This window comes from Microcebus murinus, chromosome 7 (genome assembly GCF_040939455.1).
Source record: "Microcebus murinus isolate Inina chromosome 7, M.murinus_Inina_mat1.0, whole genome shotgun sequence".
Lineage (NCBI taxonomy): Eukaryota > Metazoa > Chordata > Mammalia > Primates > Cheirogaleidae > Microcebus > Microcebus murinus.
In genome coordinates this window covers 17,064,333-17,080,739 of record NC_134110.1, presented here as the reverse complement: position 1 = coordinate 17,080,739, position 16,407 = coordinate 17,064,333, and the positions used below count along the sequence as shown (strand labels likewise).

The 16,407-nt window shown below is 46.9% G+C and overlaps 2 protein-coding genes across 4 annotated transcripts in view; both read right to left on the bottom strand.

The window, feature by feature from the left end:
* Positions 1-3,240, bottom strand: part of LRRK1 (leucine rich repeat kinase 1) — a 135,313-nt gene extending 132,073 nt beyond the window's left edge. For 2 of the 3 annotated variants that reach the window (XM_012764580.3, XM_076004817.1), the window contains exon 1: positions 2,834-2,979. The gene's annotated coding sequence lies outside the window, so the exon portion shown is untranslated. Of the gene's footprint in view, positions 1-2,833; positions 2,980-3,092 lie in introns of those variants that run through there. The other variant, XM_076004818.1, reaches the window with a different exon arrangement.
* A 2,077-nt stretch (positions 3,241-5,317) lies between these two features.
* Positions 5,318-16,407, bottom strand: part of ALDH1A3 (aldehyde dehydrogenase 1 family member A3) — a 34,585-nt gene continuing 23,495 nt past the window's right edge. Inside the window, exons 10-13 of the mRNA XM_012764579.2 lie at positions 14,585-14,749; positions 12,347-12,504; positions 11,497-11,571; positions 5,318-7,381 (exon numbers count right to left, since the gene is read on the bottom strand). Of these exons, the coding sequence (XP_012620033.1) occupies positions 7,309-7,381; positions 11,497-11,571; positions 12,347-12,504; positions 14,585-14,749 (471 nt within the window). The 3' untranslated portion in view covers positions 5,318-7,308. The remainder of the gene's footprint in view (positions 7,382-11,496; positions 11,572-12,346; positions 12,505-14,584; positions 14,750-16,407) is intronic.

The window sequence follows — 16,407 nt, the reverse complement described above, 5'->3', positions numbered from 1 at the left end:
AATCCAAATGCTAGACATTCCTTCTGATGATGGAAGTGTCTGTTTTTAAGTTTAAAAAAAAAATCTTTAAAATATTTTCAGCAAACCCTCGCCCAGCACATTTTGTTCCCCTTTTCATTTTCAGTTTCCTTTTGAAAATCACTTTACCAGTGGAGGATGTTGCCCCTGGAACAGTTTTAAAATTATAATTAGTATTTTGGCATCCATCCTAACGTACAAGTTTTAAGATGAGGTAACTCAAGTTTTGCTCAATTTTTTTTCCCCTCAAATGGATCTTTGCTTCCTCCTCCTTCTCTGGGATTCAGATCAATGCAACAAATCATGGTTGTAAGTTACATGTTTTCCTTTATCGTACATCCTAAAGACAGCTTTCAGAGGGTTTTCTGCAGTAATGATTGTTTTAATAATTTTTAAAAACCTCATCAATTTCTTTTTGCCAATTCTTTATACCTGCATTGACAAATAAACCTAAACACATAATGAAAAAGGGAAAAAAAAGGAACCTGACATTCATTCTGCAACTATTTTATTGAGCCCTTTCCATGAAGAATGAAGAGCATGGGTTTATGAAGCTGGCAGGGAGGGCATACAGTTAAAAAAAAAAGTAAATGCTGTAAAGTTCCTGACAAGGGAGAAACGCAGGTCTTTTGTTTAGGAAGCTTGGGAAGACCTGTCCATCCCAAAGACTTGGAGGACTTTGCAAGTGAAGCATGTCAGAAATGCTCATATTGTCCAACTCCTTTTTGAATCAAAAGCCTGGTTGGCCTCACGGTTCTAGAAATCCCTTCAGTGCTATTAGCATCCTTTCCTAATACTGGCTTGCCTACAAAATGTGTTTAATAGGTTTGTGGACATCAACATCTCATATGGAGCTGCAGGCCAGAGAAATATATTGCTCTCAAGTCCAGATGAGCACTCAATGGTTGTGGGACAGAAGTGCTCCATGAGTCTGAAACGGCATGCGAGTTAAGGCTGTCCATTCACCATTCAGTCACTGGACCGCCATGCACTGGGCGCCTCCCGGCACAGTTACGCAGTGAGCACACAGCAGTGAGCAAGACAGACATGGTCTCTGACCCTAGAAGCTCCAGTGGAAACTGAGAGGTAATTAAGGAGAAATTGAACAGATAAAGAAGGAACATGCAGACAGTGGGGACTGCAAGAAGGCTGCAGGGCAAGGGATGTGAGAGACAGCATGGGTTTAGGGAGGGTGGCCCGGGAAGGCCTCCCACGGCCACAGGAACAGTCAGGAGGCAGCAATGCAGAGACCCAATGCTGGGGAGCAAGCTCGGCCTGGGTGGCTGGTGGGGGGCAATGGCCTGGCGGTCTGAGATGGCAGAGGCCAGATCACCTAGGGGGGTGTGGGGACAGAGTGCTCCTGGTTTTCATGCCAATTGCAAGGAGAAGCTATTGAAGGGTTCCATGAAGAGGACTGGCACATCTGATTTAGCCATTATAAAAATCACTCTGTCTGCCTCATACATAATGCAGGGGGGGGGGCTGTTTTCATACAGGAAAGAGATGCTGGGACCTTGGACATGGGGAGAGGCCTTGAGAAAAAAGGGGACAGACTAGGAAACATTTTGGAGGTAGACCCAATAGGACTTGCTAACAGACTGAATTCAAGGGATGGGGAATGGGGTGGAGAATAACTCCTGGATTTTAGATCTGAGCAACTGATTTGACTACGCTGGGGAGGCCTGGGAGAGGGAAAGGTTTGGCTGACCCCAAAACCCTCTGAAAGAAAAAAAAAATAAGTTAATAACATACTAACCTCATACCTAATTTGTCTCTATTTTCAGGACATAAGCAAAGATAATGAAAATCAAATAACTAAAGGCATTTAATGTTAACATTTTCCAAAACTTTGCAAATTCTAGCTGTCCCTTTAATGCCTGGGTACTTTGATACCATGTCGATGAATGGCAAGCTCTAAAAATAATGTATTTGGGGAGAGGTTTGCTAAAACCATAAAAATGTGTTCCTGTTTCTCTACCTCTCTGACCATAGCAGGGGGATGTGTTTGTAGGAGAAAAACTTCATGGCCTCAAATCACGAAGGGGCAGGTTGAGCTGGCTGCAAGGGTTCCTGAAATGTCCATCACCATCTCCCCTGCCAGCCCAGCCTTCCTAGGGGCCCTCCTTTGCATCCCTGCTAAGGAAGGTCGCCAGCAGATTGTAGAGACTGCAGAAGCCATGGCAGTTTTATCTGTAGCAACCAGAGACGTTACAATACCCTGCCCTTGGGCAAGGCTCTGAGGGTGTGAAAGTGCGCTGGGCCAACCCACATCACCAGGCCGCCCTCAGGCAGCGAGACACCGGCGGTCCCTTCCAGCGCAGCGCACACGCATTCCCTCACACGCAGACACGGCCGGCCCCAGTTAAAAGGGTTTTTCTCCAAAGGCAGAGGAAATGAGCGGACGCCCTGGTGTATTTTCCTAGTTTTCTTTCTTGCCTTCGCTCCCCCAAGCCCTGCCCCGTCTCGCGCGAGGTTTCGGGGTTCACCGTCTGCCCCCCAACCCCAGCTCGTGGGCTGGCTGGAGTCCGTCCGGGCACTGCGGGACGGAGCGGGGGCGTGAGACGGAAGTCGCCCCGCGCCCTCTGCGCCCCTCTGGCTGTGGCCCCTGGGCGAGGGCTCCCCACGCCCGACCACGCGGCCGCCCAGAGCGCCGGCCTGAGTCGCGGGGCGCGGAGGCCCGCAGGCCATCAGAGGCCGGGGCTCCCCGCGGACCGTGGGCGCGGGCCGGGGCGGCGGGGCGCGGGCGCACGGTTCCCGGCGCGGCTGCGGGAGGCAGCCAGGCCCCCGGCGGGGCGCGGACAGGAGCAGCACTTACCTGCGGGGCGGCGGGGTAGGGGTGCGGGCGCTCTGGGACGCGGGGCCGGGCGGACACCAGCCGGCCCGGGCCTGGCCGTCCCACCGCCCTCTGTCCCCCGCGCCTCGGGCCGCGCGCGCCGGGGCCGGGCCGGGCCCAGACGCACTTCCTCAATCCAGCGGGCGGGGAGGGCGGGCAGCGGGCGGCGCGAAGAGCGCACAGGGCAAGGCCGCTGCGCTTTGAGGGTCAGACGCTGCTAGCTCTCCCCTTGGTGGCTTACCTCAGTTTCCCCGGCTCTAAAACAGGTGATCACGTTCATTGCGCGTGCCCCGGGAGACGCTAGGGTCCTAGGGCCCTTCTAGTGCCAGGTCGCCTCCTGGCTGGGGCACCCTACTCGCTCCATGAGGGCCATAGGCAGCAATATCTGCTCTAGTAGCAGAGCAGTGGGCAGTTTAACTTCTAACGTGTATGTTGGCCATATACCATAGTTGCAAATATTAAAAAGATGGGAATATTAAATTTGTGTACAGCTCTTACAGGGCAGTATAGAAATATGTAGATCTAAAGCATTAATGTTTTCCAAACTGAACTCCTTGCACCACTTGAATGTATTAATTTAATTATGGACGTGTGCAAAGATACTGCTATTTAGTGAATAATTTTCAACTGTCTGCTTTGGAGCGGGAGGTTAAGTAAAACATGGTGGAATGTTGGCAATTTATCATGTTTCAACCTATCATAAGGGAGTTCATCTCACCACTGAGGCTAATGCACAAATGCAGACCATAAAGATCCACGCCGTGCTGCAGGCGGGCCTCTACTGGGCTCCAAGTGTCCACCCAGGAAGGAGAAGCCTGCTCAGAAAACGCGGATGGCTCTACACCCTGGCAGGACCAGCACCCTGCGCTCCTCTCATGTAATATAATGACTCAAATATTCCCAAGATTTATAGCAAAGCACAGAAGCTAATCTCCACAACACTCACTGCCATTTCACAAAATCTGGGGGCTGCAGCCTCCCACCCTCACCCCGCCCTTCCCAAAGGGTAGGCGCAGTTTTGCAATCCTGTCCTCACCACTCAGGTCCTCATACCAGTTTGCAAGAGGCAGCAGTGTGATTGCACCCTGTAAACTTAAGTCCCTGACAATTTGCAGGGCATGGCGTCTGCAGTGCTGAGCGAGCCCCGCCGAGGCTGTGCGGCGCCTACAAGGCGCATGGCGCGCCACCTAGCGCCACCGCGAGGAAGCGCACGCCCAGTGCCCGGCAGGCCCTGGAGGGGACCTGGCCAATGCGCATGGGGGCAACTCAACTTCCCTGTTAAATGATATTGGGACTAGGCTAATGTCATAGAAATGTCCCCAAGGTAGAAAACAGACGGAACATTTGACACACAGATGACCTGTTTTGAGCTGTTATATTCCGGCATTGAACTCTATCCATTAGGCATGCGTCAGTCACAGGTTCCCATAGGAAAGTTATTACTGGTCAGTTAGGATTCCTTTCCCCTTCTTATACCCCATGGTATTGTAGCTTTTCTCGGCATCCCACCCAGAGTCCCTCCTATGGTGGGACTGGCAGCCTCCTCCCTGAACTAACACTTCTGCCTTCTAAGGGACAGTCGCTGGCTGCTCTTTCTGGGTCTCCTAGTTGTCTGTCTTCAGCTGACATTCCTCCTTGGACAGTTTTTTTAAACACCCCCCTTTATCCACCATCAAGCTCAAATCAGCCCCACGGCTAGAAGCAAGGAGCAAAGACATTAGAACAGCTTCGTCCACCAACAGGAGAGGCTAGGGCATTCCACAGGGTCCACTTTCAGAGAACGTGCCCACCCTACAGGCACAGGTGTGTCTATTACTCCCAGAATGGTTCCCTTCAGTGACTCATGCTCTGGTTAACTGAATGAGGGAAAGATGTCATTTTCCTATAGTTTTATGCTCACATTTGGATTAACAAATGGGATGTTTCTAAATACATGAATACATACATAAATGCATACACTAAGGAGATCGGATCCAAGCCTCTCAAGTTTTTTCTTAAAAAGTGGAACTTTACCACTCCATGGTCAACGTGACCTGGGCTCTCAACATCAAATGGACACATTGAGCTTGGTGAACCTACCCAGGTACAAGGAATATTCTTGATCCAACCTCAGGGTCAGCTCACAGCTTGGTGATTGAGGCTTCTTGGTTAGAAGCCTTAGAAACTTTAGGTCAGTTAAACCTGAACAGATCCTTTCTCTAGATCCTCATTGAGAAAATGATGAGAAAAGACACTGTGCCCACAGTTGGGGGACACAGTGCTTTCCCTAAATCCTCATGCAGTCCTCTCTACCATTTTCTGTACTTACATTATCACTTTACAATAAAATGAGACTCAGAAAGCTTAGATGACAGCTTAAACTTAGCCAACCAAGACATAGAACCTCTGAGGCCCAGCTCCCTGCCCGGGCAACCCCCAACCCCCCAAAAAAGGGTTTCACACTCAGGCAAAACACTGGGCCTGGTTGACTGAGTAAATGTAATTTTATTCTTAAGTCATCAATCCTGCTTTATTACAAGCCATTTTGTACAGTTCTCAGAAAGAGAAAGGCCTGCCACAGAATTAAAATGTCCCTAAATGGAAAAACATAATGTTTCTCAAATATCCAATTTTATTTTATTGTTATTGCATTGTTGAACACATTCTGCAGTTAGGATCAGAATTCCCACGCTGATAGATTTTTAAACCATATCACAGGGGTAAACCTTAAAAGAAGTGAAATCTAACATTATATAGATTTCCATTTCTAAATACAGTATATTACAGAAGGTTAAATATACCACCTCTGCATACTTACAACTATAAAAGATACATAAACTATACCAATTATAAATAATGTAGCATTTCATATTAAAGGCATTATTGTACAATGAAAGAACAGGAACCCTCTAATGTATTACTATCAAGGTTAGTGTTTATGGTTACTTGAGATAAAATACTGAAAATTCAGTGTATGAAATCAAATCCTGATTTAACAAGTTATTGGTAGTAAAAGTGATAAGTGTTAACTGATGGAGAGAGGAAGGTGAATTTGGTATTGCTTATCTCAGACAAGGATGATAATCCCATTTTATACATGACTTTCTTTATACACATTGGTTCTGACAGAGAGCTTCAGTTTAGTATTTCCCTCTCCAAATTAATTCTCAAACAGAAGCACCATTTTCCCAGTTAGAAAAGGACCAGTAAGCAACAGTAAAAGTATCTGAATAACACAATTTAAGTTTGTTTCTGTTTTTAAAGCTATGTGGGAACGCTTTCAGTTTCCCACGTTAAAACATGAAATTGCACATTATTTGAATACCCAAAGAGGAAGAGAAAAAAATCATAACCTGTTAGTGAAATACTCAGGCCATTTGGATGAAGATCCAGTTCCTCCATGGAATCCAGGTGTCATTTATTAACTAATCAAAAATTAATATCAAACTAGAACTTTAAAAAAAACAGGGCTGTATCCTAATAGCAGCCTTTCCAGTTGTGTATGTTTTACTAATCTAAAATGGATTATAGAGCTGGGGAAAAGGCGAACTACATAGGCTTATCATAAACCATTTGTGAATATGGCAGAAATGCATAATTTGTAAAAGTGAATTATGGCTCTGATTTGTCAAATGTCAAATGTCAAACTTCATTATCCTAGGATTTGCAACGCTGTTGTAGAGTTAGAACATTGGATCCTTAGCAGCAAAGGTAATACGAATCATGTTTTATGCCTAAGAAAAATGCCTTGGTTAAGGTAGAGCATGACATCGTTTTTGAGCAAGATTTTTAGGCTGTTGATCCAGTCATTTTCCAAAGGCAGCATTGGTTTTGAGCTGAATCTCATGTCCATGTCAATATACAGTCCTTGAGGACCCACACCTGGGCACACCCCAGGCCTCTGGTACCTTTCCAGGGTATGCATTTCCCAAAAGCTTCCCATTATGAAAGCCCCCCCCCCCTTTAACTTAATGCTAATCCTTTCTCACTGAGTGGTCCCACCTCTACCTCAGAAAGTGGAGGGGAATGTTCTATGAGCAGGTAACCCTGAGGAGACCACAGGTACAGGGCCCTGCTTGTAGAACACACAGGGATTTTTTTTTTTTTTCCAAATTCTTACTGGAGTCAGATTCAGCAAAGCATTTTTAAGTAAGTGCTGGACACTTCAAATACCACTTCCTAGTAACAAAGCCCTGAGTATCTTCACTATCTCCTGGACCTGGCCTAAAAGGGAAAAACAGAAATGGTCAACAGCTCCTTCCCCAGCCAGGACTGCAATTTTGCACACAACATATGGGCATCCACAGTTTGTTCAAAAAACATGAGCATAAGAGGAAATCAAAAATCATTCAACTCCAGTAGATTTAAAGCCTCCAGAAGAAAGTATCCCAAGAAGGTCAGAAATGTAATTTTTTCTTCGGCAGGTTTGCTCTGCCACATTCAGCTGTCCAGTATTCGAGGAAGAAGCCCCTTTTCCTTCAGGGGTTCTTGTCGCCGAGTTTGATGGTGACAGTTTTCACTTCTGTGTATTCGGCCAAAGCATATTCACCTCTGTGATCACAGAAAAGAAGAAAATTCAAAATGGGCATGTCACTTAGCCATGCTGTAGAAACTGTGTTCCAACGCTTGATTATTCTGTTGGGCAGTTTGGGTTTAGGCCACAGGGCAGAATGTGACGACTTGGTAGATTAATAGGAAGGACTACAACACCATTAGCCAGTTTCAGTAACCGGATATGTGACTGCAGTGTAAATACCAAGTTTTTTGTGTGTGATACTTCTGAAATATTCAGAAGGACTAAGGGTTTGCCTTTGAAGAATGAAGGGGTTTTTAAAAAAATAAAGAGGTAAGTTCCCTGGGTTGGGAGTAGAGAGCAAAAAGACAAGGCCTGGAAGAGTGATCGAGGCAGGAGAGCAGGTGCAGAGATTATTCTGGGTTTATAACTTCTAGATGGCAATTTGGAGCCACTTGGAGAGAGAGAAAGGGTGGGCCCTTGTGTAGATCAGGCAAATTAATGAATTTGACACCTTCCCTGCATCTCTCATCATCTGTAAAATGGGAATTACATCACCTCCTGGTACTTGTAGCAATTAGAGATAATTCACACATAGCACCTACTACGAGCTAGGTAAAAAATGAATGGTAGAAAGTAATGTCGTTATTTTATTAATAATGTGTCATTGAGATTTTTAGGTAGTTTCCTAAACAAATAGTTCAAGAACCCATGATAATGAGTGAATTATTTTGTCATCTTTTCTATACATAACACAAAATACAAAAGCCATAAACAAAATGCTGATTTCAACTTTGCAGAGCAAAGACTCCATTAACAAAACCCAAAAGACAAAGGACAAACTAAAAGAAAAAACATTTACAACCCTGTGTGAGAAGCAAGAGTGCTGCTGTCCTCAATATACAAAGAACTCTTACTAACCAATAAGAAAAATACAAACCACCAAATGAGAAAATCAACAGGGAAAAAAATGCAAATTACCAATTAGTGTAAAAAAGGTACTCAACTCCCTCATGATTAAAGAAATGCAAACCAAAACAGTGGTAGGCCCATTTTTCCTGTAGCAGATTATTCAATTTTAGGAATTCATTTGGCAAATAATCTCCAACAAATGCATTAAAGTGTATCCAGAAGGAAATACAATCAGCACAGTTTGTAATAGCAAAATCTCTGGAAAATATACAAAAGTCCGTGACAGGAGACCATGGATAAAAAAAATAGAATGCTATCCAAAAATCTATTCTCAAGAGCAAAAAATAGTTTGCTCCCATTTCATTCAAAAACAGAAAAGAATATACATGTTTGCATCCATTATATGCATAAAAAATGAACAATATACTTTAAAAGTGAGCATATGATGTTGCATTATAAAGATTCAAAGTTGTTAATAATTTATTAACTTAGTAAAGAAAAGAAAGAGACAAAACCATGTTGGATTAGCACATAAGTGCAGCATTAAATAATTGCTGTAAGAATAAGTACATAAATCCCTTCATTCTTTCTATTTCTGCAGTTGCTGCCCTGGTTCAAGTTCTTACTGCTCTTATTCAACCCAATGTGCCATCTCCCAACTGATTTCTCGCCCAGTTTCATCCACATTGGCATTCACGGCTATCCACGTACCCAACCTTTCTCCCATTAAACCTCACCAGAATGTCAGGGGTGGGCAGGGACTGGTGATCATGCTGTTCACTGCCATATACTTAGTGCCTAGTGTCATGCCTAGTGCATCAAAAATGCTAAAAAATATACATATTTGGCAAGTGAACAAATGAGCAAAATTAATGACTGAATGATGTTTATCTCTAACGAATGGGATTGAGGGTTAGGGGAAGGAGGCCTTGAGTTTCCACATATCTCTACTATATAGATTTTTTGGTTACTGTATCACTTTTATTAAAAAGCAAAACAAAAAAACAAGAAGAAAAGCACCCAGGGGGAAGAAAAATTGCAGGCTCCATACCAAGACCTGCCCAGAAACAGATCCTGGAGGGGCGCGTGTGTGGGTGGCCAGGGATGGGGAAAACCATGGAATCCACCGCATGAGGCTCCAGCATAAGAAAAAGGGAACTTCTTGCAACATGAAGACATTAATTAGAGACAACTGAAAACGGAAATTGGTTTTCAAGGCAGTTTCCAGGCTCCTTGTGAATTACTTTAAAATACTTCATGAAAAGCCTTGGAGAAAACATATGCCAAGGGTCCAAAAAACAGACATTCGAAAAAGTCCCAATTATGGCTAACTGGCAGGATGAAACATGGACCATGTTCAGTGAATGCTCACCAAGCCCCGCCCTGGGCCGTGCAAGGGGGTGCTAAGGAGCTGAAGGCCCCGTTAGGGTGGTGGGCAGGTCAGCACACACCTGGGATCAGGTGGGCCCCTACACCTAGGGACATTTGCTTTGGGGACTGGAGTTCTTGCTGCCAGGCAAGGGCGTGTCTAGCCTCTGGTTTCCCCAGCCCTAATAGCCCGTCTGGTTGAAGGCAGCAGATCAAAGGAGACAGATGACCACGCAAGCCCTGGCTTCACTCCATGTACTGACAAAGGTGACCCCTAATGAATGAGGCCCTGCACTGGGGTGGGTCCAAGGACCAAGCCGCCAGCGTTCATGCCTGACTCTGTCACTTCCCAGCTCCCTGGGCTGCTTCCTCAAGCGAAAACAGCTGTACCCATTGCGCAGATGGTTGTGAGGATGACATGCATTAACAGGTATAGTGTCCTCGGATGGAGCCTGCCACAGAGTCTGTGCTTGGCAAATGCCAGCTGTCACCAGCACTGTCGCTGCTGGGGGGCCCTGGAGGGGACTCCGATGACCCAGCCCCTGCCTCCTGTGCCCAGAGGGCAGGCAGGTGGAAGAGGTGAATGAAGCAGAAGCTCACAGAGAAGCTCACAGAACTCAAATGCAAATGAGCCACTAGGGGGAGGAAATGCAGTTTCTACAAAGGGCCTTAATGGCCAGGAATTTACTGGCGGTCCCTGAAGGGGAAATCGATAACAGGAACAGGCTGAGATCAATGGACACACTGCACTCAGATGTTCAGGCGGCTCTGGGGTATTTGCCATGAGTCAAGGATGGCACTAGAAGGTGGGACTGGGGTGTGGGGGGCAAAGGGACTTTAACTCCACGCAGACTGGCCAAGAGCATGCGTGCAGGGCTGGACGCCAACCCCGTTCCTTGTTAAGATCTTTAAGAATCTTGAAGGGAAGCCACGCGAAGGCCCCACCAAGGCCCAGCTGAGGGGAGGTATTGGAGTGTGTTCCCCCCGGAAGATGTGCAAACAAAACTACAAGGTAAGGCATTTTTTGTATAAATAACACACACTGTTTAAATCAAAGGAAGAGCTTGAGCCCTTTAGAGATGTCCCAGGAACAGCCCTGGGGTGTTATCCCAGATGGTTCCTTGGGAACACGGATCTTAAAGGATGTTTGTCCACAAAGGCTAATAAAACCCTGAGCACCACTGAGAAGGACACGGAGAAAGAAGCCAGCGTCCGGCTGGAAACCACACGTCTCCGCCCCCGGGGTGCTCCTTCCGGCTCTGGGCCCGGGCCAGACACAAGAAGGCCCATCGGTTAATCTAAACCTACGGCCTATGGAGCTCGTTTCTCCAGCAGGCCAGGCGGAAAGGAATGCGGAGGGGTTTGCATCGGGTTTGCACATGCGGATGGGCCACTGACGGCCCCCAGGAGGAGCTGCCACATGCCTCCCAAAGGGCACCCGGAAGGAACCGGGATCACCCACAATGTGCCCCTGAAGCCCCTCGAGGTAGGACCGGGGAAGTGTGGAGCCCGCCCTGGGTTGGAGCCCAACTTCCCCTCTGAGGGTGGGGATTTGTGTGAGTAGGGACGTCCCAAGTCTGGCACCAAGTGCACTTTCTCAGTTCTGCCCGTGTCCCCATCTAGGGAGCTCTGGCAAGTGTCCCCCTAGCGTGGTGGGTGCTGGGCAGGACAGCGAAGCTGAGGCCTGGAGGAGGCAGGCTGAGGATGAGGGTGGGGGTGGGGGGGCAGAGGGGGGGAAGGGAGGTCCCAACCGGCCCCAGAGGGACATGGCTGACACACACAGAGCAGAGGGGCTTCAGGAGCCAGGAGCCCGAGTCACTGCCTGTAGGTCTAGTGGATCCCGTGGAAGGCTCAGAATGATGGAAACACTTACAGTTCTCTGCCATTTCCTGACATTTTAAAGCCACCAAATGGAGCCTGTGCGTAGATGGCGTTGTAGCAGTTGATCCTAGGAAAAGAAGGCAAGGTGCTCACAGTTGCCTGCAGAAGCCCCACCGGACCTTGGCATGCCCGCTCCCAGGCACTGGGCGCAGAGCCCTGCCCAATGCGTGGCCTTTGCCAGAGTGTCAGTGACTAAAACACAGGGTGCTCTCACTTTCTGCCTCTCATCCTTCCCATCAGAACGTACAGTGTGCATATACTTAACTACAGAGCTTTTCACTGGGATGGGAATGGAATGAGAAGGGGAGGGAAAAGAAGAGAAAAATTATGGCATAGGGGAACTGGAATGTGGAATGAGACAGACCTGGCCCCAGAGTTCTCCTGCTTCCTGGTTATATGATGCTGGTCTTATCATTCAACCTCTCTGAGCCTCAACTCATTCATCTGTATGACAGGGATAACCTGCACAATTATGGGTGAGGCAGGGACGAGTACCCATGCTTTGTAGAAGGGCATGCACTGCTTTTAGAATCAGAACCAAAAATAAAGTCAGAGAGGCAGTACAGCATGGGTCAAAGACACAGGCACCAGAGCCTGCTCTGCCATCTACTAGCTGTGTGACCCTGGACAAATCACTCAACCCCTCTGTGCCTCAATTTCCTCATCTGTAAAATGGAGACATAATGGTACCTATCTCAGAAGGTAGTCATTTGGATCGAGCAAAGCACTTTGACAGTGCTTGGCACATAATATACAACTAGAAGCTCTCTGTTAATAGAAGGGTAACAAAGCTAGCCAAGAAGCCACTCACGAGAGCCAAAATGCACACACACACAACTCACCAGACTGTGCCAGACTCCAATGCAGAAGCCAACTTCAGGGCTTTGTCGAGGTTTTTAGTGAACACAGCTGCTGTGAGTCCATAGTCAGTGCTATTTGCTCTTCTGATCACTTCTTCAATATTTTTGAACTTCAGTATTGGTTGCACTGGTCCAAAAATCTACAATTAATTGTAAGAATGGCAGTGAGGTGCATGTTTGAATGGAAAGGTCTACTCTGAACAAGCATTTCCTCCTTTTTATGCCTTTTTCATATACCCAGAAAGCACATAGGTATGAAAAACGATGGTTGGAGAAGAAAGACCATCCAAAGATATTTTTAGCTGCATGATGGTTGAAATCTGAAGGGAAGAACTAAAATGAAATGAAAATAAAACATAATAACAAAAATGCATGTGTCAGCCGGGCGGGGTGGCTCACGCCTGTAATCCTAGCACTCTGGGAGGCCGAGGCGGGCGATTGCCCGAGGTCAGGAGTTTGAAACCAGTCTGAGCAAGAGGGAGACCCCGTCTCTACTATAAATAGAAATAAATTAATTGGCCACCTAATATATATAGAAAAAAAAATTAGCCGGGCATGGTGGCGCATGCCTGTAGTCCCAGCCACTTGGGAGGCTGAGGCAGTAGGATCGCTTGAGCCCAGGAGTTTGAGGTTGCTGTGAGCTAGGCTGACGCCACAGCACTCACTCTAGCCTGGACAACAAAGCGAGACTCTGTCTCAAAAAAAAAATGCATATTGCATCTTAAAATCTCTCATTGTCTTCAGGGTTTCCAAGAACCCCCAGCCCAAGAGCCTTGGAGTCACCCATGCATGTTGGATGCACACAAGACAAAACCTTTGCATAACTTTTCAGAAGGTTATCTCTAAAGACATTTACAGGCACGTTGTAGGACGGTGTGCCCTGACCTCTTGGTGCTGTGTTTTCTACCAAGGAAGATGCCCTAAAATGTTGCTATAACAACTTCCAGGGGAGGGAATGAGACAACCTTCACCACCGTCTGCAACACAGCAAAGAAGAGGACATGGACGGATTAAAGGCTTGAACATTTAACCACTTTGGTACCATCGTCGACTATAGTCGACAGCCACAGATGAACGTGCACAGCCGAGCGTCGACTTTAACCGACAGCCGTGATATGACTTTTCTAAGTTTTCATTTATCAAAATAAAATTGTGAACATTTAAAAATAACGTAATGAAAACATATATGGATATGTTACCTATTCTGATTTACATTACAGGTAAAGCTCCCTGTAAAGTAAAACAAGCTTTCAGTGCTTCCAAGCTCTCCTCATCACACAAGAGCAACACGGATTCGTCGTCAGTGCACAGCACAAACTGCCGTGGGGACTATGAGTGATGGCTGTGGGCAAGGTTTCGTGGCCAGTGAGCGAAGTACCAAAGTGGTTAAAGGTGATTTTGAAAGTTTGTAACTGATTCAATATTGGGCCCAGTTATAACCCAGCAGGATGGGGTCCAGCCTGTCAAAATGCCTTGCCAGTGTTCTCAGGACCTCTCGTCACAGGGATTTGTGAGCTGAGCTTCATACCATCACAGCACAGTTAGTAACCCATAAAAATCTCAAGGAGAAAGTCTATAAAATACCCGCACCAGGAATGCCTCTGCAGTGATTTATTCTTTCCTGCGCCCCAAAAGACCACATCCCAGCATCCGCCTCCTGCCCCAGCATGGAGTTCTCCTCCCAGAAATCCTGCTGGGGTGGGAGGTGGGTAACCAGCTCCCATCTAGCTGGACACTGGCCTTGAAAGACAACGGTAGATTTACACTCTTATGGGAGTCTCCCAATTTCCATCAGCTCCAAGGATGTGCGTGGTGGAAAACTTCCATGTGAGTTCTAGCTGGGACATGCTCTTTGAGTGAACATGCTTCGTGGAAGTTCTCTCTGGGGGAACCGAAGGCAGCTTTGGGTCCTTAATCGCTTCCTGGCAAAACTCGCAGGTGGCGACAGCTCTCCAGCCCGGGCTGCACGACCAGCTGGGACTGTGTCAGAAGACTGAGGAGGGACTGGCACCCCCCAGAGACCACAGCAATGGGTGCAAATGGAGCATCTGCTGCACGGTCCTTGGGGGTCGCCAGAGGCAGGGGGGCAAGACGGCTTCCCTAAGGGCCCCAGAAGAGAGGGGAAAGGCCACATGAAAAAGGACAACGTTCACCTCACAAAGACTTCTGGGAAACCTGGGCCCTAGAGAAGAGCTGTGTGAAAGGCCCCAGCCCCAGTACCTCCTCTTTGGCAATTCGCATGTTGTCCGTCACTTCTGAGAAGACAGTGGGTGTGATGAAGAGCCCCCTGTCTTCCATGGCCGAGCCCCCACATTCCAGCTTGGCCCCCTCCTTCTTCCCACTCTCAATCAGCTCTAGGATTTTGTCGAACTGCTTTTGATCAATCTGCAAAACACAAACAGGAAGTACAGCCCAGCTTCCTTTTGGGCAGTGGCTGCATCTTACGTGTTCGACGGCCTTCCCCACGATCAGCTGCCCTGTCCTGCATGCTCTTGCCGAGTCATAATCCATGTGAAAAATGTGCCTCCTAGACAAATATGACTCTGATGCCCCAATCCGGGATGTTCAGAGCAGGGGAGAGATGGGGAGATAGGCAAGGCTCATCTTGTCCTGGCAAAGTCTGGGCTTATTCACATGGCTGGGACGCCTCTCCATGCTCAGAAGCCAGCCCGTGGGTGACACAAGGTGTGAAGTGGTCACATGCTTGCTTTCCCAACTCTTTACATCTTACTCAGGTTGCCAGATTTTTGTTTGTTTTTATAGAGACGGGGTCTTGCCATGTTACTCAGGCTGGTCTCGAACTCCTGGGCTCAAGTGATCCTCCCGCCTCTGCAGGTTGCCAGATTTAGCAAGTAAAAATACAAAATGTCCAGTGAAATTTGAATTTCACACATGATTTTTTAGTGTTATAAGCATGTTCCAAACAATATTTGGGATATATTCATATGTATACAAAAAATGTATTCATTGTTTATCTGAAATTCAAATTGAACTGGGTGCCGTGTGTTACCTGGCGACCCTGCACTCTGCCTACTTGGTGCCAAGGGTCAGAGTAACAGCAACCGGGTTCTCCCTCCACGCTGCAGCGGAGAAGTGAGCAGGAACGCTGCCCTCCCTACTGAGCTGCCCTGGGAACAGAGTGGCGTGAGCCTCACGGTGGGGTGCAGGGGCTGCTCCTTGGTGGGTGGGGAACTAGCTCATCAGAGAGGCTCCACCTTCTGCCATCTTGCCTAGAGGAGTCTCCATGGCTGGAGTTTGCCTGGTGTCACCAGCCCAACACTCAGCTTGTGGACATGGCGTCAGCCATTGTCAAAAGGACATCCTTTTGGAAAACTACTCGAGGGGCACATGCTCTTTCTCCCTGCCTTCAGCTGACCCTTCTCCCTAAAATCCAAGGGACCTGTTGACAGTCCCCCACTCTTTAGCTGGGAGAGACAGAGCTTTAATAGGTTTCCTATAGCCAAGGCTTTTTAAATAGAAAAACTAGTTTCATTCCATAACTTTAAATAGACAAACAAGCAACCTCCATAGTGCATTGTGGCAGACTGTCCCTGGGGAACAGGCTGGTTTTTTCAGAATGGAAAAGGATACACCATGCATGTGGCTTGGCCAAAAATCTCATGAAATATGGATCTAGTATTAAAATACTGACTTGGATCCATACCTCACACTTTATACCAGGATAAACTGCAAATAGATCAAAGATACCACCATGAAAAATAAAACTATGAAAGTTTAAAAAATCTCCCAAATGGGAGACCGCCCTTGCAACTCGAACCACTGATGATGGCCTTTCTAGGACTTGAAATGCAGAAGCCAAAAAAGAAAAGATTGACAGATTTGAGTATGTAAAAAAAACCCAAAACATTATAAGGGCAAAATCAGCATAAGCAAAGTCAAAGGGGAAAAAAAACTAGGGAAAAATATTCATAGAAAGCTAATTTCTCTACAACATATGTAAAGAGGTCTAAGAAGTAATGAGAAAAATGACCAACAGCACAAAAGAAAAATATGCAAAGCAAATGTACATTTGATAGAAAAGG